The sequence below is a fragment of the Labrus bergylta genome, chromosome 5, assembly GCF_963930695.1.
Source record: "Labrus bergylta chromosome 5, fLabBer1.1, whole genome shotgun sequence".
In the NCBI taxonomy this organism is placed as follows: domain Eukaryota; kingdom Metazoa; phylum Chordata; class Actinopteri; order Labriformes; family Labridae; genus Labrus; species Labrus bergylta.
The window spans coordinates 4802713-4828829 of record NC_089199.1 but is presented as its reverse complement, the minus strand read 5'-3'; the positions used below and the strand labels follow the sequence as shown (position 1 = coordinate 4828829).

Below are 26117 nucleotides of genomic sequence, written 5' to 3'. Positions count from 1 at the left end.
AAAATGTTAATATCAAAACTATCAAAACTCTACAGCCTGCTGGAGGCTAAAGATAAAAGACATATGGAAAGATACACTGTCCTTGTATTACCACGAGCCACTTTATTAGTTTACACCTCCATAGTAAGTGTAAAAAAGAGTTAAAAGTTGTCTATATTATGAGTATGAAGGACAGTTTTAACTTCTATTTAGCTTGTTTTTCCTGTAACACAAAGTTAATTTTGTAGTTCTAAATATGTTGTTTGTTTTTCTGATAGGTATAGCTCTTAGCGCCCTCCCCATGTACCTGGGAGAAATAACACCGAGACACATCAGAGGCTCCATTGGCCAGTTCAACGCCATCCTCATCTGCTTGGGTGTGTTCACGGGACAAGTGCTGGGCCTGCCTGAGTTGCTGGGTCAGGTCAGTGATGTTAAACATTGTTGACCACAGCGAGGTTGCACCTCCGGTTTGCTGTTGGTTGTCATTTTGTCTTGACTCTTCATGATTGGCTCTGTCTGACACCTGAAGCAAAGTGGCCCACTGTGCTGCAGAAGTGTCATTACACGCTGATCGAGCTTGATGGAAATGTCTGCGGATAGATAACAGAAGATGTTCCTCTTCTGCGCTGTGGCTTTTGCATAAACCTACATGGCATTTGTGGGACTTCTGACAGATGGTAAAAACTTGAACTCAGGGTCAGAGGATGTGAGATGAATTGGACAATTCTCTGTGAACCAAAAAAAATTCATATTGTGACCTGTAAGTGGGCAAAATGGAAGATGAAAAGTATAAAGAGACGGAGAGAAACTGCACAAAAAGTGTCAATTTCAGTCCAAATAAAAGGTCTTATTAATACGGTAGATATGGACTAAGAGGTGACACTGATTAGTTGAATAATTATACAACCAAATCACACATATCGATAATCGAGAGACTTAATACGATCACAATCCTTTTACACCCTGTGACTTATTTGGTGCACAGATTAAACACATTATTACCCGCAATTAAGGTTGGGAACATCCTATAAACACATGTACCATGCAGTTTAGTCCAAATTTCATGCTTGTGAACATAATTCTTTGCATCAAATAATTGTGGTTTGTTAGGTCACCTTATTGATTATGTGCCTGCAGATAAAGGCCAACATGCATTCTTTTCTATGATACCTCTATTTCAAGAACCAACACGTCTTTCCATTAGATCAGAGTACAGAGTTCCTAGCATCAGCTACTCTTCCTTTCTTCGAACATTGTCAGAGACGGCTGACTCTATTTTCAAGTCTGCTGTCTTGAGATCCTCTTGGTTTCACACCAATTTAACCAAAAATCACATAACTCCTGCGACTCACACATGTCTGCCAAGCGACTTTAACAGCCTGAGCTACTCTTGTGTGGCATGTAGGAGAGCATGAAATAATAAAGACCTTTCCTTCTGTCAGTAAAGCCTTGTGTGTAAGTCGAGGACCTCAAAAACTCCAGCAGAGTTTTTCATTATGACTTGACATCTGGGTAGAGATTGCAGACACAGAAAGACGGACCGCTCCACTCATCCGTAATGATTTCCCATCACTATTTGTCCGGTCAAGTGAGCAGTGCAGACTACCTGAAAACACGCGGCACTGCAGCAACATTTCTTCCACAGTCACTTTCAGTCAAAAACTCCTGCTTACTGTTTGATTGCTTCTATCAGTCCCGTGTTTCAAGAAGTTATCTGCAGGGATTTTCAATCACAGCTTGTTTACCCTGTAGGAAATGTCAACCCCGTCTCTCACCTGAAAGCCCATCATACACATGTTAAGCCATGTTGAGTATTATTAAGGAGATCCAGTCTTCATATTCACACTTGATTATTCATATGCTAGATTTCCACTATATCTTGTGGGGCTTAAAGCACACATTAGCTGGTGTATTTCTGTTGAAGCTCGATTCTGCTGTGAGTTGTGAAGAGAATCCCAATGACCTATGGCAAGTCAAAGCATGTTTGTTTATGTGAGACATTTCAGCAACTAGGGAATTTAAAGTGCTTCACACAAAACATCAAATGCATCATGGCAGATGGCGAAAGAAACACACTATAGGAGGGCATTTAAGTTATTAAAACACTTCAGTGCATCAGGAGATCACAAATGGCCCTCAGCCATTCTGTTTAATCCAGAAGAAATACTTTTAAATCAGAAAGGGAGCCAATAAAGACCTCAGAACTACGACAGTCTACTCCCAGCATATTTAGTTGGCTTTCACTGGCATTTAAAATTTTGGCACTCTTTCTCAAACTTTTATTTAAGGACAAAATTAAAGTGTGCAATTCCACCAAGTTGGTAGAGTTGTCACCTTCCAACCGGAAGGTTGAGGGTTTCGATCCCCAGCCGAGCAACATGTCCGATGTGTCCTTGGGCAAGACACTTAACCCTGAATTGCTCCCGCTGCTTCGGTGGCGGTGTATGAATGGATTGGTGTTGTACGTCGCTTTGGATAAAAATGTCTGCTTACTGAATTGTAACTAACTATTGTAACTATTATCTAATAGTGATCTATACAGCATTATACTGGTAAACAAAGAGTCTAATTCAGAAGCGTATTGGACAGGGAGTTGGTTTCTTCAAAATAAAGAAAATAGGACTGTGTCAACCTAATACACAGGCCTAGTCGTTTAAACATTGAGTGAGTACAGAAGAATAGATGGTAAAAAATGGTAAATGGATGTATAGCATTTTTCTAGTCTTCTGACTACTCAAAGTGCTTTTACACAGCAGGTCACACCTACACATTCACACACCGATGTCAGAGGCTGCTATGTGAAGTGACCGTCAGAAGTAACTAATCCATTCCTACACATCCGTATACCATTAGCGTTAGCAACTTGACGTTAAGTGTCTTGCCCAAGGACACTGGACATGCAGCTGCAGGAGCTTAATGTGGCAATAAAGCATGATTTTTGCCATCATGATTTAAAAGACATGCTGTTTGCTGAGGCAGAGGACGTGCTCGCCGTTCAACAATAATAACACATTTTAAAAGAGTCGCAGGTTAGAAACATCAAAGTGGTGTGTGTTGGTGAAGCATGTAGAAGGGATTTATGGAGGTGTGCTGGTACATTCTGCACAGCAGCTGTTTCTGCACACGCTGTGAGACAGGAGGGCATCTGGATTTGTCTGTAATCAGTCAGCAGTCAACAAAAAGACTGCACCCACATCCTCTTCTGTTAGGGTTTACACTCTGTGCTGCATCATATTATGCATGAGGCAGAATTCTACGATTCCAGCCGTGCATTTGTGTTCTTCTTCTTCACAACAATAAGAGCAGCTAAGCCAGTGGATTTTGGATGAACCTTGTTGCACATCATTTCTAAAGGCCCGTTTCTATACTGCATGGAGGCTCCAGTATTGTTGTAATAAATCTGTTTTCTGCCAGCTCCTCCATTTCGTTCTCATGATTATTCTTTATATTTAATCCAATGAAAAGCACATTTATACACAATACTCAAGCTGACAGCCGGCCTTTAAGCTACTTGACTTTATGTCATGCCTTTAAAGAGAGGATTTGATTTATTCTTCAAACCATTTTTCCATTCACTCAGTCAGCATCAGTTTCGCAAAGTCTGTCTATACAATTTGATTCCATTTCACTATTTGTGTATTAAACACACAAATAAACAAAAAGGCAACATTGCACTGATAAGAAATGCAATGGATGTTAAGAAAAATATCAATATGTTCTTTCACTTTTAAGTAAACTCAAGGAAGAAATTAATTTATCTTACACTGATGAATATCTTGAGCTGTGAATATCTAATCTCAACTATATTTCTAAGCGATTTTGAAACATGAAAGTATGCAGCCCAAAGCGCTTCACAAAGGAATGACATAGTCAAGACCACACTATCCGCGATTAAGACTTACCCGAGACCAGAGTGCTCCGAGGCAGAGACAAGACAGAGACATTTAGGGATCGAGACCGAGTCGAGACTAAGACAATGGCAGGGCGAGACTGAGACAAGACAAAGATCATAAATGTCACTGAAAAATCATCATCTTGTGTGCAGCAGGCCTGTCACTCATTTTGTCCAAACAAAAAAAAAAGGTTGTAGCTGTAACCAGATAATAAAAATCTAATTATGAATGAATTGAAGTAATTTTGTTCGTTTAGAAAGAGGCGTTTTCCGTCTGATCACAGTAATGACATGGAAAAAATAGCCTCGGTGGTCCTGACCGGTCTTGATTTAAAATCTGGAGTCTGCACAGTCTTGAGACCGAGACAAGACCGAGTAAAAATGCTTTTGATTCTGAGACGAGACTGAGACCTTCAAAAAGAGGTCTCCAGACCGGTCTTCAGAGCAAGACTGACTTTGAGTACTACAACACTAGAATGACAGACGGGAAATAAAAACATAAATTAGAAATAAATATAAATTATTGATGTATTGCATTCTAGGATTTAACCAAGAGGTCCTTTTATTTTCTTCCACAGCCACTTTGCAGTGACATTTACACATGGTCTTTGTCCTAGCTGTTAGCGGAGCAGGCACTCATTTAAAATGTATAAGTATTGGTTTGCCCCATTCATCATTTCCACCTGCCCACCTTTATAAATATTGTATGTTATATCATTGTTGTGTCTTCGACCAGCGCCTGTTCTGTCACTGTCAAATCACCGCTGTGACATCCTTTAGGCCTGCCTGTTTCTTCATTATTGACAAGAGCGTCACAGACATATGAGACATATCTCATGATAATGCCACAGCGGTCTTTGCTGGCATTTGGTTATGAGATTCCGATGGGTCTCCTCTCAGCGGACACGTCTGTTAATGGGAGTGGGTCTCAGATGTCACTTGTTGTGGGGTGCAAAATGGAGATAAGCTTTGACAAATTGTAATCACTCTAACCTTTATGCTTAGCTACTGACCTTCTCCCTGCATTGAAACATTTTTGTTCCAGCATTACAGCAGGAGCAGGCTCTTGTCTGTCACAGAGCTCTCCTGAGACTCTGAACTCATCAGCATGCCTTAACTGCATCTTACAGCAGTAAGGTTAGATTCTGTGGCCTTAATAGGCCCTTATTCCTATTCTGTATCCTCCATAACACCTGTCACTGACATAAAAAATCAATGCATCGGGGTTGTTACTGTAGTGCAATTCATTTGAGATGGTTGTCATGTAGCCATGAAACACTGGAGGAATACACTATAGAAACGAGTTGAACTGACTACTTATAAATGATTGTCGGCTTAACCAGAAGTTAGTGTAAATGTTGTGATAACTCCATATTTTTTTGTGTATGTCATCTCAATTTATGTAACGTTTTCCAATTTACTCAGATTATGAGCCAAAATGATATGAAATTTAAATATAGTCAAGTTAAATTTATTTATATAGCACATTTCATATGACAAGCAATAGACTCAGTGTGCTTAAAAATAAAATTAGACACTATACATGATAATAATTACATTAAAAAATAAGATTAAAGAATGCATAAAATGAAACGGCAACACAATTACAAAATGAGTAGGAATAAATATGTTTTTAAATAGAAGAAATATCCTACATGAAGTGCAAGATGTACTCCTATTATTATGATTTAGCCAAAAGCTTGTGTAGAGAGATGTGTTTTAAGTCTGCTTTTAAATAAGACACACTTGTAGCAGACCTTAGTTCATGTGGTAAAGAATTCCAGAGAGTGTGACCGTAGTGACTAAAAGCACCATGAGCGGATCTGAATACATAACAGGGCAGTGGATACTGCTGTTTGCTTCCTGCCAGAAAACATCCTAGCTCAGCCGTGAAAGAAAAGGAAACACTAGTTGACCAAAGTCCTGAGATGTGAATACAAGTAAAGTAAACGATAGATTCAAAGTTACAGTAAGTTGAGGAGATTGTAGCTGTAGTAAGTCAGAACACGGTTGAAGCACTTCCTGTTTGGTGATATAACCCCAGTGAAGATACCATTGTGTTTTAATATTTTAAGAAGGGGACAGCACACACCTGTCAGGGCCAACTGTCGATTTTGCTCTTGTGGCAAAGCATCAGGAAGATGGGCTCCCTGAGGAGGTGACATTCATTACAAACCGCTCCAGGCAGAAGGGTGATGGGCTTTTCTTCTGATCCTGGCAGATCTCAACCCATACAGTATTTCAAACGCTTGGACGTGATGTTTTTACCAACAAGGATTCCATTTTGTGAGAGTGGAATGTGGATGGGGTGTTGTGTTTACAATATAAACAAACATGACTTGGCTAAATGTTTGTCTTTAGGGTATGGAGAGTTTATGAAACGCAAAAAGGATGAAGGGAAATATGTTCCTTCCCCTCAGAGAGAAATCAAAAAGCTATCTCTTAAGATACTGTTTTTAATACAATACTTTTATATGCATTCCATCTTCATTCCTTGATTGATAGAAATGCTCTTATTGATTGACCACGAAATTGCTCGCCAGGGACAGTATGAGATTTTAAATGTAAATATCAGCTCATCTCAAGCTTTTTCCTGTTGACCATCTTGTATCCATTAAGTGTTGGTCTTTAACCAGCTGACCCTGAGTGACAACCAATTAAATCTCACCGCCTGCTGCAGAACTAAAGATTTGCAATAACCAGTTGCTGCCTTTACCAGACTCACAAGATTAGTATGTAACAACTTCATTTGTCACTGGGGGAATGGTCCTGCTTGCTAACATAATTAAGATGGACCTAAAATAGATAAAACAAACTGGTATAATTGGAAAGCCCACAGATGTGAACAACCTGACATTTCCATTACCTCTATCTGAGCAGTTTTCCCACTCACACCAGCCTCCTCTCTGGTGGTCCTCCTGCATCAGCGGCTCAGGCTTCTTAAAATGCACATTCAGCTCTGTCTAACTCCTCTCAGCTTGAGACCACAAAGATGTGTTTCATGCTTTGCTTTTTGTACATCACAGCGTGGGAATAAAGCGCCTGCAGCATCTCAATTCACAGAGGACATAATTGAGAGGAAAACTGTAAAGCTCTCGGAATACAGCAATGGACTGTTTCTTCATTTTTTGTTTGGTTTACAATGAAATAATAACACTCCAGGTCATAGGAGGGCTCCATGTGCTGTCATTTAATTTAACCACTAGGGAGGATGGGATCAGGGCCCAGAAGGAACACACAGCTTGGCTCACCAAGCCTGAACAATTAAAAAAGTCTGTAGGCACCACAAGGCGTGCATTTAGTTTGTACTGTAAATATGGCTGAAACAATGTGTTTGGGTCAGAAAAGTACATTCGTTTGTACATTGTACATTGTACGTTGTTTGCATCATTAATTACACTTGACCTCTTTCTGCACCTACTAATGATCATTCTCCAGTTGCCTTGCAATTGCTAAATCAGCAATTATCTTCTATGTATATCCCCAGTGGACACAGGCAAACATGATAATTAACCATTGCATGTGAACATTTTATGACCCCACCTTCTGTCCATATAATCCATAGACTTTAAACCTATATGCTGTAAACAAAAAAACAAGTCTTCCCATCTTTATCTTTTTTGGACATTCATTTTACCACCTAACAATCTGTTTGTGAGTGCAGTCATCAGCAGCAGCCTGCATTACATCACACCATAAAATGTTATAGAGGAAACAAGATGCACACAATGTAGTTCAGAGCCTAGAAATCAATGCTTGTGCTACATGTATAAAATCCTTTCTGTCAGAGCAGCTTTTGAAAGGTCTGATCTACTCGCCCACTCTCAGCTCCTGCTGGTTTAAGACGACCCCAAGCTCAGCTTCCCAGATACCTCTGCACTGTGGAGCGTGCTCACATTTAAACAGCTCACCCCTAAATCAGTGTACAGAAGATGGTAGAAGAAGAATTGGACTGTTAACCAATAGGGACAAGCATGCTTCACATATCAGAGGCGAAAAGACTACATCTTAAATTGTTTTCACATACCAAGAAATATGTTCAAAGGGCTCCATGGAGAGAGATAATGAAGCTCAAAACTTCAAAAGGGAAAAAATAAACCAGTGTGACTTATGATTCCTTACTTAGATGTTAATTCAATACATATTTATGTAGGTAAAAGTTGATGGTATAGCTACAAACTAGGGATATTGAACAAGACTGAAACACATTTGTTTTTGCATATTAGATAGATAGACATATTATATACTTTATTGATCACGAGGGAAATTCAAAGCATCCAGTAGCAGGTTACAAAGACGTACATGACATGAAACATTTGTTACAAATGAACCACAAAACTCAGTGTGGCTGGGAAGTGCAAAAGCAAAATTACAAATGTGAGACAAATTTACATTTTGAAAAACCTTTTTACATTTTTATAAAACAAAATTACAAAACCAAAACACTTAGACCAAGGAATAAACACATTTACATCTTATAAAACAAATTTACAAGATGTGAAACACTTTTACAATCGCCAAACAAATTTACCAAAAAAATGGGAATGTACCAAATGTCGGAAGAGACCCGGAAGTGATCAAGTGAGGGGTCATTTTGTTTGTTTTGTCGCGGTACATTCCCTTTCTGTCAAGATTCTGTCGTTTGTAAATGTGTTTGGGGACTGGTAAAAGTGTTCTGCCTCTTGTAAATTTGTCTCAGCGATTGTAAAAGTGTTTCACATCTTGTAAATTAGTTTTGTACTTGTTAAGTGTTTTTGGTTTTGTAATTTTGTTTCATAAAATGTAAAAATGTTTTTCAAAATGTAAATTTCTCTCACATTTTGTAAAAGTGTTTAACACTTTGTAATTTTGCACTTCCCAGCCACCGTACAAAACCGATGCCCCCCCCTCCTATACATATATTATTTTTATTTTTTATATGTAAATACATGCTGCTGTTTTTATCCTGCACCACAACGGGCCAAATGCAACAAAATTTCGTTCTTATCTGCACTGTAAAGTACAAGTTTGAATGACAATAAAGAAAGTCTAAGTCTAAGTCTAAGTCTATATATATTAACCCGAAAAAAATATTTAAAAATACCCCTAGGTGAATCAAATTTTTTTAGCAATGTTTAAAAAGAATAAAATTATCAAAAAACAGACATTAAATAACACATATTAACCAACACTGAATGGTTTTTTGATATAAAAATCGAATTTGCCATCTATTAAATTCAACTTTTGATTTAATTATTTGATGTTTAAAGCTGCACTCTTCAGCTTCACTGTTTCCTGCAACTGAAATGGTTTGATTCTCACCCTGTTTCTTTCATTGAGCCTGTCTTTAGAAGCAGCAGGCATCTTTTCACAGTGAAACAGTCCCTTTATGCTTAATGCTTTTCTGTTTACAACTAGCTGGTGAACACTGTGGATCACCTAGCAGCTAAGCAGCCAGATATTTCCCTCAGGAGTGTGTCAAGGGAACAGAGTTGGAACAGTGTGAATATTGGACAAGTGATAATGTTTCTCAATGTCTGCGGGTTCTGTAAATGGTTTCACATTCTCTTGTCATTCGAATAATCAGTTTGCATCAGTTAGACTGCGTGAATCTACCTTCATTTTCTGAAGTTTAGCACATACTTAAAGTGTAATGACACAACATGCTATGAACTCTTGAATGTGCAGCACAGCTAAGGCTGAAAAATACAGAGTTGTTAAACCAAAGTTAATTACTTTTCTTAAAGTTTTACTGGCTGTGTGCCCCACACACCCAATAAAGGTTAAGAAACTGAATCCCGAATATTTCTTTTATGAGTTGAGAGCTGACATTTTCTTTCTAAAGGGCAACTCCTTTCCATAGTCTCTGCATAAATACAAAACCTTCACTCTCACTTGCTTAAATGGGATCATGCAGTAAGGATGTGCCAAACAGATGGGGCTGTGCATGTTGTTTTCTAAGAGTTGTTCACAGTTTGATTCTGTGCTTTTTTTAAAAATATGACAGAACATCGCATGGCATTGCATCGCATCGCATCACATCACATCCCACTGCACCGCACTGCACCAAACTGCACCTCACCTCACTGCACAGAACCACACCACACCGCCACGCTTTATTGTTTCCATATTTCATCTTTGACTCCAGTGCTGCCTCTCAGTAATACTTACTAATAAAACAAAAAGGACAAACACATTAACCATTGCACTTGCTATGATGTTTACAACATCTCTCTTTGCTCTTGTTTTAAAAGCCACTACATTGATAAATAAATACCAGCTTCCACAAATCTACCAGCAGTGATGAATATTTAGCCAATGGGGTATTTTTTTTAAATCAATAATTTCTGTAATGAAAACAAGACATCCTTAAAGGTCCCATATTATGTTTTTTCTGGTTTTATATGCTCTTCAGTGTGTTTTCCATGTGTCCTGTGCATGTTTAGGCACATCTATGTGCAAAAATTCAAAGTCCTCGATAAAAATGTGTCAGTGCGGCGTCATTGTCAGTGTGAGGTCACTGATCTAAGCCCATTGGCTCGTTGTGGCAAGCCCTGCAGCTCATGTTGAAATTTCAGAGACGCGTGCTGAGCAACTGACTAATAACGACAGAGCGGATCAGCAGACCAATCAGAGCAGACTTGGCCCACGTGGGGTCTAACAGTGTGGGCTCAACAGAGTGTAGCTGACAGACTCAGAGCAGAGAGGGAGCAAGGAGGAGCAGTTCATGAAAACAGACACTTTTTTAGAACTTTAGCTATTGTGAACATACAAAAGATTACATAAATTAAATATACGAACCCCAAAAAGGGCATAATGTGGGCTCTTTAATGACTAATGACATCTTTGTGAATGCACTTATCCGTCTATTTGTCTTCACTGAAAATGAGCTTTGTCTATGTGTAACAGAAACGAAAAAAAAAGTTTTATCTGACTTCTTTGTATGGTAAGGTGTAGCTGCTCTCTGCCTCCATATTTAATGTGGTCCTCCTCTTGTTGTTTGTACTGCAGGAGTCCCGGTGGAACCACCTGTTTTCCTTCCTGGCCCTGCCTGCAGTGCTGCAGCTGTGTGTGCTGCCCTTCCTGCCTGAGAGTCCTCGCTACCTGCTGATGGAGAGGAGGGACGAGGCTGCAGCAGAGAGAGGTACTGCAGACACGAAGAGCAACACATGTGACTCACTCAAGTGCCCATGTAGAGTACATCACTGCTTAAATCGTTAAGGTACATTAGTGAGCACATTAGTGCTTGTTCAGGTTTAAGAGCAGTGGGGAAACCTTGCATGGTTCAAGTTCACTCACTTGAAAGAAGCTTTAAAAAATGATTCACTGCATTGCTGTATCGGCATGTGATTGATGGAGTTGTTTGCCGAGCCTCTGAACACTCTGATTACTTTCCTGTTGCTGCAATTTGTGGCTTTTAATTTAGATTCTCCCCGTCGTAGTGTTCTCGACAGAGCTTCAACGTGTAAGACTCTTTAAGAAGAGCCTTCCAAGACTTACAGTCAGGCTCTACATCTCATTTAGAATTGTGAATAGAGATTATGTTAGCTGTAACGATTCCTTCTCTTTACATTTCTTTTTTTTAAATATAAATATTGAACAGTGTGTAAAGTAAGTGCATTAAGGAGATATTGACTGTACCTGTGATCAGCCATGTGTGACTCCTTCCATTGCCCCTCTGTTCATGGACTCCCTCTTCTCTTTTGATTTGTCTATGATTTTGATAGAATCAGTGGGTGGTGTTGGAGGGCTATGTTCTTCTGTCACCTTTAAGAAACCCAAGGTCTACTTATGTGGTCCCTTTTGAAACAAGTTCAGTGTTTGTTCGGGACTCCTGTGATTCTGATTTTGCTTCTGGGAGGGAACGTAACAATTAGCATGATTTCCACTTCTATTTTCAGAGCTTTTTAAAATAATATTGATTGTTGAACACACATGAACATGAATGTTAAGGCCTCTTTGGGGACTAATATGGTCCACAGAATTGATGACAGTGAGTCACAAAGAAGCTGTTGTACTGACAGATGGGATTTCTCTTTTGAGCCCTGATGTATTTTGGGAAACAGCAGCGTTTCAGGTTTCAGATTCAGATCAGATTCTGAGTTTATCCGTATGTCTCCTTGGTGGTTTGAGTTGTTTGAAGTCTAAGTCCATACATCAATAGATAACCCTTATACTGACACAAATAATACAACCAGATGACTCAGACACATTCTGAAGCATCTTTTTAATGATACATGTATATCCATGAATTCAATCGGTGGTAATGATATCCTTGGGATGTGTAAGTCACACTGAATGATGTCAATATGTGCTTCATGTCTGCGTGTTAAGACTTATTAGAGTTCAAACTCAGATATGGTGATATATTTTTCACCTAGAGTAACAAAGGACCACAGTGCAGATTTCATTTTCAGTGTCCGCATTTCATATTAATCATGACTGAGTGTTTTCTGTTTTACTTTGTATCATTTCAAATATTTCTTCCTTTAATTTCCATATTGATGAAGTCTTGTTGAATCTGTGTGACAACTGCATGACAGCATACTGAGCGATAATGATAGTTTCATTCTGTAATGAATGTAAAGTTCACAGATGGAAATAAATTAATCAATGCTCCATCAAACATGTTTTCAGATATAGAAGCAATAAAACGCTGAAAATGTTTTAGGAGTTTTAATTGCCATGAATCTCGATTTTTTTTTTGCTAACAAGACAATGTCTCTAAACCTTCAACTTTGATATATGGATCCTCTTGCCTAGAGTGATATTTGGGAGACTTTGAAGGAGTAAGATGGTGTAATGCTGTTTAATGTTGGAATGCAGTGGCACGAGAAGACACAGCGTCTGGTGGAGATGAAGCTCAAATGGAATGTATTAAGGAAGCATGTAACAAAATGTGACTGACTTTGATCAGTTTTGTCTCTGGGGTTGGTTGGAGATCTTTGATGTTTATGTTGATACGCTATAGCTGGATATGCTCCAGAGGTTTAGGTTCTTGAATTCTTTGTCAAGTGAAACATCCTGTTTGTTTCCTCTGACATCAGAGTGGTGCAAAGCTCAGCGAGGGCTCTCTATATCTAGATATTGATGATTAATTAGTCCAAACATTTTTAGATTTGAAAGTTTGATTTTACTTATTCGTTCTGTTTTATATAATGCACAGGAACTTTTTAAGTGAGCCCAAAATGCTACCAATCCCTTTAAAACATGATATACGTAGTGAATAGGCTGTTCTGCCTGTGATAGATCATCATGAAGAACAAGAATGAACCATTCAATGTTTACTATCAGGGAATTAAAACATGTTTGATCAAATCATCACACTTGCAGAGTATGGGAAAAATGGTGCAATCATTTTACCTGCCTAATTCATCCGAGGAGACAAAAACCCAGCAATAGAATCTGACAGAAACATGATGAACTCAGAAGAACATGGTGCTCTTCCACAGTGATGAGATTTTTGAAGAAAGCACATAATTTGACCAAATGTGTCCCTTCATCTTTTTTCTTTAGGATGTTTAAAAGGCATCCTGACGGAAAAACCATCATGGATGAAAACAATGAAAGGGTCTGCATTAGTGAGGAATTGTTGATTTTGATACCAATGAGACAGGAATGATAATGATCCGATAAGTTTCACAAATGTTACGATGACAGCACTTCTTCTTTGTGGTTGCAAGGAAGAATAAAAAGTTATATTGTTCGTGTCACAAAGTGATCAAGGAATGGGTGCCTGCACATACATAAAAAGCCACTGCAGTGCCGTGCCACATATTGCATTGAGCTAAAAGTCAAAGTTTTGTTTTTCTGTAAAAACAAAATCCACAATTTTTGTGCTGTAGCCATTTGTAAAGGATGCTGGCTGGGCTGCTGTCGTGGCACATTTCAAACAAACAAGAGGCTGCAGTGTTATTTTCTTCAGGTTTTCTTATAGCTTTGAAAAAAGAATTGTGTGTCAGTGCTGTTCTTCTCTGTCAACAAGGCGGCAGCCAGTATGTACTCCTTATAAGTTCTGTTTCCGGTGCAGAATGGTTTGTGATGCTTTTGACGATAGAAGTTGGCGGTTTTATGGCATGTATGGACTGCAGTACCCATTTTAAAAGCTAGGTGTCCAAGTTACATATTGCTCCTTTAAAATTTGTGACAATGTTCACATCAGAATACAGCATTAAAAAGCAAACTGTATTTATTTATGTCCTATAGTAACATATGTTTTACTAACTATGGAGAAAACCCATGATCCAATATTGAGCTATAAAGACGTTGAGGCACTTTAATAGTCCTCCTATGATCCTAGGTTCACATGTTAGATTCTAAACTTAGGGGAAAGTCATTTTGTGACAGAGACATTTTTCATAGGATGATTTAGGCACAATCGTTATGGGTAGAAGGAAGGTCGCCGACTCATTGTGATTGCTCATTAATGCTTTAATAATAAATACCTATAATGATGTCTCCCTGACAACTAATTCCAACTTCTTGCCTTGTTGTTAATTTGAAAACTTTTTTTGTGGCAGTGTCTAGAATTCAAGGACTTCTTGTGATGAAGCTCACCAGCTCATTTTCACATTTGCCATCTGTCTTTGTTTATAGCTCTCAACAAATAAATAATGTTTGGCAAATTGGAACCAGGGTTGTTTTTCTCCTCAAATGAAACAAAAGAAAATGAATGAGAAGCCATTTTTTAAAAATCAAATACATTTACAACCGTACACATAAGTACTCCATTAACAATTTAAACGGATGTTGTGTTCTGAATGTGGTTACCTGCAAAGTGGCTGATGTACTGTTTTTGAAAACTTGTTGCTTGTGGTGTTTTCCAAGTATTAGACGACGTGAGACAATGAGTGTCTGTGTTATAAAATCTCCTTGAGGAGGAGATGAATTGTTCTTGAGAGGACATCTGGCCCACACTCACATTACATCCTTTCTGCTGTTGCCAGCCAACATTTAGCTGGCATGAGTCATATCAGAGTTGCAGATCCGTGTTGTTGGCTTGAGTTACAGCGCTGAGGTTTGGGAATTGTTGTCAGCACGCATACATTTTCAAGAGGGGTGGGGGGGGCCTTGTTCGGTTGTATTAACATCATACAGTGTCAGACAGGAACAGCATGTTCTCTTTCACTTCATCTCGCTGCTTGTCATGCTATATATCTGCTGTAGTCCTGCCCACCATTTAAAGGTCACATAGGTCAAAGATGACAGTTTTATATACTAAACGCTGTCAGTGGGGCTGCCAAATGAACTGCATTTCATTTTAGGATTGCCTTGACTGCTCATGCATTCAGTTCCTATAAGGCTTATCCTCTCTTAGTTCATCCATTAACACTATGTGCACATGTACGCTTCAAGACGCCATGATTGAGAGGGACACATCATAACTAATCAGTGCATGCTTCTTTCTTGTATTTTCATCTTCACTTTTTATTTTTAGATTTTAAGATAACGGGATGACTGTAGACAGGGTGCAAAGGACACTGTGACTTTAAGAGAAAGTGGGATTTAATCCAACAATCATAATATTCAGGAAGTTCAAAAATGTTTGTGAAGCGATTATATGTGACGGCCCGTAAAGAAATGTAACCCAACACATTCATTTTACAGCCGTTCATGTCTTTCCCAATCAAATTTCCTCAATAATATATATATATATTTAAACATAATAGTATAAGGACACATCTTGGGAGTCGTTCTGCAGTCTTTTTTTAAAGGTCATTTTGTGAGTATTTGTCATTGTGCTTGCTTTTGTATGCAAGATGAGGACATCAATGTACTTCAGTATCAGAGCTCAGAGTCACTCATGTTGCTGCAACAAAATATTATCTCTCCATTCAGTTTTACTGGCATGTGAATATTGTCAATAAGGTGTTACTGGAGAGCCCTGCTGTGGTACAAGTGTTCATGTTCAGTGCAGTTAATTCTGGCCCACAGAGAGAGAGAGAGAGAGAGAGAGAGAGAGAGAGAGAGAGAGAGAAAGAGAGAGAAAAAAACCACACAACACTACGGCACGTAACACAGAGCCTTCAGAAAATGGTATTTTCAACCATGACACTAATCTTTGGTATCAGCCCGGTCACATCGATTAAAAACACACACAGAAGCCACATCCTAACACTGGCTGACATGTTTTTTCTTTTACTAACCATGAACACTGTAGTTTGGGTGAGTCATACCAAAAACACTTCTGAAACAAGGTGCTGAAACAAGTAACCAAACAAATGTTATGTTGATCAAACCGGTTGACATTCCTCAAACTATCTACTTCAGGGCATGAGATACCAAGAAGTATGGAGCCAAGCTATTTGAGGACTTCCTTATCCTTTTTTAAACACAAGACACTTTATTGATGATGCATGTTTAAAAATTTCCATCATCAGAAGAAATGAAATTGCCATGTGCTGAGAACCACTGACAGGGGCTTCATGCAACAGAACTTCTGGAGGGGGATTAAGCTAGAGTGAGGTCAAGGGGTCCTTCTCAGAAGAAAAATGGGAAGAATTATGCCATTTTATGCATTTTAAACATTTATAATCAAAGTCTGAAACCTCAGTTAAATCATGCAAAATGCCTCACATCGTAATTGTTTATTTTTTCGTAGCCTTTTATCAGACCTTTTCCATACTTGAAATATTATCCAGCATGTGCACGATGCCTCTGACGAAAGACATGGAGGGAAAAAGAGAGACAGACTACATATTGTTGATTTGGTCTTCTCATGGGACTTCATGTAAAAATAGAATGATTTGGGGCGCTGGTGGTTCAGTGGTTAGTGTGCGCCCCATGTATGGAGGCTTTTCCTGGGCGGGCGGCCCAGGTTTGAATCCAGCCTGTGGCTCCTTTCCCACATGTCATTCCCCACTCTCTCTCTCTCCCTGATTACCAACTCTATCCACTGTCCTATCTCTACATTAAAGGCACAAAAAGCCCAAAAATAAATCTTTAAAAAAAAATGATTGAAAGTCCCTTTAAGAACTTCATTAAATATTAAATCTGTTTCAATAGTCAGGATATTTAGGTGTTGAAATGTTCTTTAACGATCCCCTTTCCTCTCTCTTCTTTTTGGCTTGTGGCCCTTGGAGCGCTATTAGGCCACATCAGTGACATGAAGTGTCACCGCCTGCAGGGAAAATTAAATAGGTTGCCTCCGTGGGGACATTTCTACTCTCCACATACAAAGACCATCATGGAGATCAACATTATGTCTTGCCAGTGTCATTGACAGCAGCGGTATGAATCTAGATTATATCAGGTTTCTGTCATTTCTATCAGAATACTTGAATTGGCACATTAGTGATCAAAAGCATAGTAAGAGCAGCGTGCAGTAGTTGTTTAACACATGTGATGCCAATTACAGTCATGCATCTGAATGGAGCTTTCTCCAAAACGACTTGAAACTGGCGGATCTAATTTTTGCTTGAAGCCTTTGGTTCCATCTTAAAAGACTAAAAAACACAAGACCATTGGACAGCATCTGTGGCTTTTAATTTGTAATCTGTGATCACAACTTCTGCACTTTATCTGCAAACCAGTTTTCACATTTGAATTGTTGTTGTTCTTAACATTTGGGAACTGTTTTCTTAATCATGTAGTGTTTAATATGACGTGTACTGCTGCCCTCTTGGCCAGGTCACCCTTGTGAAAGAGATCTTGATCTCAATGGGTTATTTACCTGGTTAGAAAAAGGTTAAATAATACGAAATGATGTAAACTCAAAACAACAATTTTCCTCTGGTTTGCTCCAGCACACTTCCCTCAAAACACCTCAGACCAGGTTTTAGATTAGCAGATTTTCCTGCCTCACATGGGATCACTATGTGTCAGTTTATAGTCAGTATCTCTTTAACAAACAGCCACCTAAACTTTCCATGACCCCGGCAGCTTCACTTTCAGGAGAAAGTGAGGAAAGTGTCTTAACATCCACGTATCCCCTGAAGTCCATCACATCTATGGCGCAAAAGTTTAAACAGCCTCCAACTGGCCAAGCTGCAAATAACTGCCATTAACCTTGGCAGCTCTCGCACAAAAATGTTTGTGTTTTGTTTAAAAGTAAGCTCTGTGGCTGCGTGGAGTCTGCATTGCATTGAAATGTAATGTTTTTTTTTCCATGAATCATTCATCCCAAAGGAAGCATTTACATGGAGAGCAAGAGAGCAGCAGGATGTAGCCTGAGGGTGTGCCACAAATCTCTTTGAATGGACTGAACGAATCCTCTGTTTTAACAAACCGTTATGTTTACACTCATTGTTCTCAAGAACAGAGTGAGCTTAGCGAGTATACAGGAGGCCTGTATGAAAACAACAATATAATAACTTTTTTCACACGTCTTTCTCAATTATCTGCCATCACATTCCTCATTGAGCCCTCACTACGTCTATGACAGCATTCTTTTTGCTATGTTGCTAGCACTGTTACCTTTTAATAATTGATATATTTAGAACATATTAATAAAATCGAAGTAGACAAGATTAATGTAAACTATACATTCCTCTGTTGAGCGGTTGACACAGAGCAATCTTTTTTTTTAAAGATTTATTTTTGGGCTTTTTGTTCCTTTACTGGAGAGATAGGACACAGGAGGAGCCACAGGTGGGATTTGAACCTGGGCTGCCCGCTTGAAGGGCCATAGCCTCCATACGGGGCGCGCGCACTTACCACTGCGCCACCAGCGCCCCAGAGTGATCTCTTTACAGACTGGATCACTGAAATACGGAGAAATAGTTGGATCTCTCCATCTCTACACTTTGACTACGAAGTTTATTCAGCTTCACATCCATCAATGATCTAACCGGGCCTGTGTGTAGCTTCATGCTTTGCTTTATGTAGGCTAATGCTAATGTAGATATTTGTCTGTTTACTCTGGTTTTCGTCACGTCAGGAGGGAAAGTGACGTCAATGCCCTCTATTGAGTATCTTTAACTCATAGCATGTTTTTTTTTAAATGTAGATGTTGCTTTAAAGAATCCACTGATCTCTGGGTAAATAAAGCAGAGTAAAGCTGCTGAAATACTTCAGCAGCTCGTTGAAATATTTTATTTCTTGCCTTTGACACTTGGTGGATATTTGGGTCTTAAAAGAAACTGAACTTGTCAGTTTCCACAGTTTAATGTGGTTATAATACAGTTTTAATATAATGGTATGGTAAACAGATAATAACAGTAAAGTGTGTGCATCATCCTTATCCTTTACAAACTTGTATTGTTTGCCATGTGTTGCATTTTGCAGTTGAATTTGTGACATAGATTGAGGTCATGTCCATACCCTCTTTATGAAATGTATGCAGGTGTTAAAACCTGTATAGGAGGTTTTTAAATGTAGAGGTTTTAGTTGGACATATTAAAAACAGATGAAGTTTACTCTAAAACTCTTCAAGGATGATAATAAACAGTTTGTCTGTTTTAGTCATATCATCCATGGATTGCGTAACTGTTTTATCAGGGTTCATATATTCTCTCCCTCCAGAGGTCAAAGACACAGATCAAAGAGTTCTTTATTATCCGCTGCAACTAATATCTTTGGGTTTAAAAACTCACTTTGAGGAGGCCAAAAGAGAAAAAAGATTAAAGCTAAGAAAACTGATTTCACATCATAAACACAAACCACTTGAACCCAGTTGGCTCTTATCACACTGGCGCTTGATGAAGCCTCAGAATACAGGTTTAGAACATAGTGCAAGTCAATTTTTATTTTGAAATTTAAAAATGTGTGAGTGTATGTCCCAACTTAATGTGGATCAAATCCTTTACTTCTTTGATCTCAGCACGGTGGGTGATTTTTAAAGCTTCTTTCATCGGAAAACAAATGTATCTTTATAACAGTGTGTGTGTGTGTGTGTGTGTGTGTGTGTGCGCGCATGTGTGTGTGTCTCTGTGTGTGTCTCTGTGTGTGTGACAGCCTTTCAGAGGTTATTGGGGAAGAAAGATGTGTCCCAGGAGCTGGAAGAGGTCCATGCGGAGGCTCGTGCTCAAGAAAACCTCTGCGCTGCGTCTGTGTTACAGCTTCTGAGGAACCCTGCTGTTCGCTGGCAGCTCATCACCATCATCATCACCATGGCCTGCTATCAGCTCTGTGGCCTCAACGCTGTAAGAAAAAGCTAAAAACAAACTTTCTCGTATTGCCACAGAATCCTGTTCTTTATGCCTTCTTACAGGGGATTCTATTTTAAGGTTGCATTATCATATTCTATTTCAGTCACGAGTCGGACTCAAACCCCGGATGCCTTCTTTGAGTGCTGCAGGGCTATGACCTAACCGCTAAGACATCTGCGCCCCAAAAAAATATTCTTACCAAACCAGAATGCAGAATTCTCATATAAAAAGTGCTATCTAAGAAAAAAACAAGATAACTTACAATTTGTGGATTTGGTATTTTGGGCTATTAATTGTCTAATCTAATTGTCATAGTTTTGCTTTATACATTTAAATCCTTCTTATCTCAGCATGCTTCATCCTTGCATATGAGCTGTAATTTTAGTCAAGTGAAAAACACTGCTCCAAGAGGCTTTACTCTTCATCTGAGAGACTGCTCCTTCTTCTTAAAGAACTTGACAACTTGACACCTGTCCGCTGCAGAGAAATCAATATTGTATTGAAGCATTTTAAAGCATGTATAAGTCTGTTTGACAAACCGTCAAATTACTGTTGGTTAAATGCAGTGACACTTGGGTGTGCTGTCCTGACACACTCCAAATGGTTGACAAAGAAAAACAAAATCGAGAGAAACAACACAGCTCTGTGTGTCAGTGGCTCAGGTGTAGCAGCTGAATGCTCTGTCCCCATGGGTGTGTGCATGCACAGATGTGACCCCATATTTCTTTATTCAGAAAGAGGTTGCATTTTTCTCATTTGTAGTTTCTAAAATAATCGCACAAATTCTAAAAAGCTTTTTTTGTTCTAAATTAGTCAAAACTGTAAAAAATACACATGATAAATTAACATCTCTGAAGCAGATATTATCTTGCCCCAGTTACAGTGGACAAATATTTCTTCAGTTTTATGTCCAGCATTATACTGTGCTGAACAAACATGTAAAGGGAAGTTACTCGCTCTGTCCGCTGCACTTATTTGTGATGGTAAGATTTGTGAAAACATTGCATTGTACCCTGTGCCCGATAAGGACGAACTGTCCACATATGGGCTCCACCATTCTCCTAGAGTTCAAGCTTAATTCTGCTCCAACACTTGAATAAACAGAATGACTACAGTGAACCAAGACAAGCGTATGTAACATCCATTACTTTAAAGGAAGAATGTCAAAGACAGCAATCTCAGTGAGGGGCAAAATCTCATCAATATAAAGAATCACTGTAGCTGTTGATGTCTGGCTTTGTTTTATATTTAAATGAATGTTTATTTAAAAAGGTACAGATTTCAAACTCCCGTCTGTGTATTAAGGATTTACTTGCAGCAAGGATCCAATCACAGGTGGATAAAATTAAGCTTCTGGCTGACAGATTTGATGGCTGTATGTCATAAATGCAAACGCTTTATTTGTCAAGTCCTCAAATTGATATTCAGGATGATTTATCAGAGAACAAATAATCATGGGCACTTTTCTTCACTTTCAGATTTTCCTATTTGACAGGATGATTGATTTTCTTTTTAATAAAAATGCACAGCTTGAAATCACAAAGCTTATCTGAATTATCATAGATATGAGCATGACTTCATTTACATAGAGTTTCATTTAAAGGAGAGTGGAAAACAATTTAGCTCACGCTGGAGTCATTACTTTGATTTTCTGAAAGTTTACACTTCCTCATCACCTTCAGAATAAATGTTTAGTGCCTGTAGTAAATATTTTAGCCCGTGATTTACTCAGTGATGTCATAGAGGCTTTTTGTGTTGCAATGAACCTGAGAGGTGATGCTCGGGTGGCATTGAGAAACGTTCCATGCAGTGTCATATGGAGTTACAGCACTCTCAATATTCACGAATGCACACAGAAGGATTCACAAATGTATTTCAATGAGCCACCACACCCCCCTCAGATGTGTCATCAGTACTAACCCTGCTTCTCCTCCTACCAACTGCACCTACCGCTAAAGACACTAAGTGAATCCTCCTAATGCATTATCATAACACAATGCACACACAAATATATTTCATTGTATATAAATGTAAAACAAATCCACAAATAAAAAAACAAGATTCACAAATGTATTTCTGATTCACACACAAATTTCTATAGTTTTGTATATATGTAATAGAAAGCCACAAATATATGATATACATATTTAAAACCACATTTGTACCTTGTTACATTTATATACAAACTGTTCAGTCTGCATTTACAAACTGTTTGTCATTTGTGAACCTCACTGCATTTGTGTGTGGGACTTTTGAGACTCCCCTGCCGTGATTAGATTCACAAATGCATTATTTTCAGCAGGGAAATGTCTGTAGCCAATCAGATGTCTCCTTCCTATTCAGCCAATCACAATACCGTAGATGTTTTAATGTGATCACTTTAGCGTTATTTGAATCACAAATTTATTATTTATATTGTTATTTGTGAATCAGAAATACATTCGTGAATCTTATTTTTTTATTTGTGGATTTGTTTTACATTTATATACAATTAAATATATTTGTGTGTGCATTGAAATACATTTGTGAATGAATGGCTGAAGAGCTTCGTCCTGTCAAAACTAACAACTTTCAACTGCCTCTGTGATTTGTATTTCTATGTGTTTTTTTATCACCAACAAAAGAGGCACAGACGAGAGAATAGTTCAGGTCAAAGGTTAAGATAAGATGCTCCTTTATTCATCCCACAACGGGGAAATTTACAGTGTTATAGCAGCAAAGAGCAAGGTTAGTAGTTAAGGGAGTGGATGTGGACAAAAAAAACAACAATTGTGACTGTTGAAACCTGAAATATTTAAACTTCAGATCCTTTCCTTTCAGGATATGTACACACAACAGTTCTTAATTCCTGTTTAAAAAAAAGCTCATACTGGTTTTTATAATGGTTAAACTACTTACCTCATTATGAAAGTGTTGGATAAATATAGAAACACAACAGCAGCAGCTGCAGTGTGAATTAAATCAGTGTTTTACCAGGACGTGTTTAGCAGCTTGTGATTAAGGATGAAGGACAAAGGTAAGGAAAGGATTGTGAAGCTACTTTGGCTTCGAATGACACAAAGCATACCAGAATAAAAAGCGCTGCCGAGCATATTACATCTCAGGACGTACACTTACTCTTAGCGTGCATTCAAATCGTGCATTATGTATACGTTTTGGGAAAACGTGGCCCTCTGTCTCTGCAACTGTGCCTCATTGCTAATGAAGTCTAATTCACAAACAGCATAGCTTCAAGCAGTTTCAGTGACATTATCAATGTTTTGGGAATTACAGTTACTGAGCTAACTAAGTTGCAGAACTTTATGGACCTGTTTTATGTGGTTATCATCAGGGTATTATTCTCTGTGAATGAGAGCAGTGGCAGATCATGCTTTATGGTGCTGTAGTCCACTAAAAACTGTAAAGGGTTAAAAAATGTGTTCATAATTATTTAAAATGTGGTTTGTCTTAAGCTAAAAACAAAGGTTATTAAAAGGTTGAAAATGGATCACAAGATTTAAATAATTGCATAAATAAATGTTCAAAAGTTCATTATAGTGAAAATATAGTTCATTGCTAAAAGAACAAGTTAAACGAGTTAAAAAGAGACCCCAATATAAGTTTTTATGTTAATGTATCTCGAAGAGCTATTTAAAGCCAGATTCCAGTGCACTGAGCTAGTTACAATGTTATTGCAATACCGAACCAGGTCGCTAGAGGGTGCATAGCGCTTGTGAGGAGCATAATACCCCAAAGAGGCAAAATCTGCAGAATAAATCCTGCAGCCGAGCTGAACACAGCTAATCTTCGTTGCTTCTTTGTATTTACATACAGACCACTGCAGGGTAAAGACACACTCCTCCCTGGCACCCCTAGGCCAGGTCGGGGGAGCAACAAAACCAGTCCCAGTGAATTCCCTTCTAATGTAGTAATGTGCCAAAAACAAAAGGAAATGTATTTGACCTGAGATCAAATCTTCTTGTAAAGGGAGTCTGAAGACAACATGAATAAAGTGTGAAACTTTAATGTGAAGCTCTCTGCACCAGTCAGCCCAGCGGTTATGTCATGCGCAGCAATGTGCAGAGTCTATCGTCCTCGTTGCAGCGACCATGGGTTTGATTCCGACTTCGGTCCTTTGCTGCATTTTAACCCTCTGTCCTCCCAACATTCCTGTACCTCTTCTGTGCCCTATCAATAAAGACAAAAAATAGCCCAACAAATATCAAAAGAAAAGGGAAGCTCTGGTGCTTCCGGTGGTCTTTTGTTGCAGCCCGGCTGTTGTTGTTTTTTAGTGTTTCTTACAGAGTATGAGCTGCTGCCCTAAGAGGTTAAGAGCTTCCCATTGTAGACTGAACAGGTTTAAAATGCACTTATCTGTGTGTCTATAAAGCTTTTAACTAGTGGCAAATAAGGCATGATAGGCACTGGACTACGATTTCTCTCAGCGTTTTTGCACTGGTATTTTAAGAACCTGATGTTATTCATTTTTGTTTTAATTAATATTTAATGTTTTATGTTTCATTTGAACAATGATGAATGTGGCTTTTTTTATGGCTGCAGCAAGGGTGAAGAGAAACAAATATCTCACTCTGGCGGATGATAAAGTTAATCTTGATATTGACAAGAAGAATCATTGTATACAATTGTTTGAATACTTCAAAGCTGCAAAAAAAAACCGAGAATGTCTTTGAATGACACAAGGTTTTTTGTTTTTTCCCCAAAGATCTGGTACTACACCAACGGGATCCTTCGAGATGCAGGTTTTGCTGCAAACATCATCCCCTACATCACACTGAGCACCGGAGGCGTAGAAACTTTGGCGGCCATCGTCTCTGTGAGTATTACTACATTGAAACTTAAACCTTTAAATCTTAATTAAAAATGATTTTGATTTTTCTTTTGTTTTTCTTCTAGAAATGTGTCTTTCATAAAAAATAACAAAAAATAGTTTTAAACTAATACCAGTGTTTTCAGACACTGAGTTTGTCATTAACCTCCATTTGATATATGATAAAAGACTTAAAAGAATCATTTGGGGAGTATATCTTCTGTGCTCATGCATCCAGTCAATTAAAAGACACAAAGACACATTTTTTTTTATTAGACTGATATAAAGTGTGCTGTTTTTGATTTCTGAAAAAATGTTAAACTACAAAAGTTTAAATGTACACTATTGGCAGATAATTACTGCATTAAAGTCTTCTTTTACTGTTCATTTGCTGTTTTTTAATGCAGAGGCCGTTTGTATATTTTGATAAAGGTCACATATTATCCCACTATTCAACAAGTTTCAATAAGTCTCAGAGCTCCCAAAAACATGTCTGTGAAGTGTCTTACCAAAAATCCACTCTGATCCTGTGTTTTATCATGCCTATACACCCCTCTTTTTCATCCCTGCTCAGAACAGGCTGATTCTGTGTCTGTAGCTTTAAATGCAAATGAACTGTGTCTGAGCATGCCCCTCTGGAAGGGTTTGGGTGGCTTGGGCTGTCTTGCACCCTACCCTCTTGTTTACTGCGGAAAGGAAGACTTGGATGGCAGAACAAACATAGCTGTGGGAGTATCACCCACAAGGGGGGAGGGGTCACTGCCTTTTGTGATGTCACAATGGGACAATCCCCAAACGGCCTGTTTCAGCACACATTTTCTGGAGAGGATGGCCACATACAAGTGTTCGAAAAACATGGAAACTTGAATTTTGCATAATATGGGACCTTTAAATGAGCAGTCTGAAAAAAACAAAAATGTGCTTCTTTTTGTCTTCAGTCTTTTAACCATAAATTTATAAAGATGATACAAAATTGAGAACAGGGCGATGCACATGCTGAAATACCAATGTGAAAAACAAGAGTGCCGGTGTTGTTGTCTATTAGAGTTTTGATTAATCAATAACCCATTTATCAAGTGACTCTCTTTCACTTTGTCTTCATCATTATTGTAGTTTACACCTTTTAAGCTTTTATTGAATGCTCTCGAGAATTGACGAACTGCTCACATGCAAGCTGTTCAAACGTCATCAGCTCAGAGCTAGTAAAAAATGCAGCTGTCACGGGAGCAGAAATCTCCACTTTGGCAGCAGATCTGTTTCTGAATGACACTTTACACCAAACTGCTCAATGAAGCGGTGAGCTGGAGGGACGGTCTCTATTGGCAGCTTGTTAAGTAATACTTTCATTTTCTACATCAAAGCATTTCGT

The 26117-nt window shown here is 38.5% G+C and overlaps 1 protein-coding gene across 5 annotated transcripts in view; it reads left to right on the top strand.

Moving 5' to 3' along the window:
• slc2a9l2 (solute carrier family 2 member 9, like 2) overlaps window positions 1-26117 on the top strand; it is a 119854-nt gene that overhangs the window by 24394 nt on the left and 69343 nt on the right. For all 5 annotated transcript variants that reach the window (XM_020647931.3, XM_065954592.1, XM_029280070.2 and 2 more), the window contains exons 6-9: window positions 258-403; window positions 10865-10997; window positions 19748-19935; window positions 24644-24754. In XM_020647931.3, the coding sequence (XP_020503587.1) occupies window positions 258-403; window positions 10865-10997; window positions 19748-19935; window positions 24644-24754 (578 nt within the window). The remainder of the gene's footprint in view (window positions 1-257; window positions 404-10864; window positions 10998-19747; window positions 19936-24643; window positions 24755-26117) is intronic.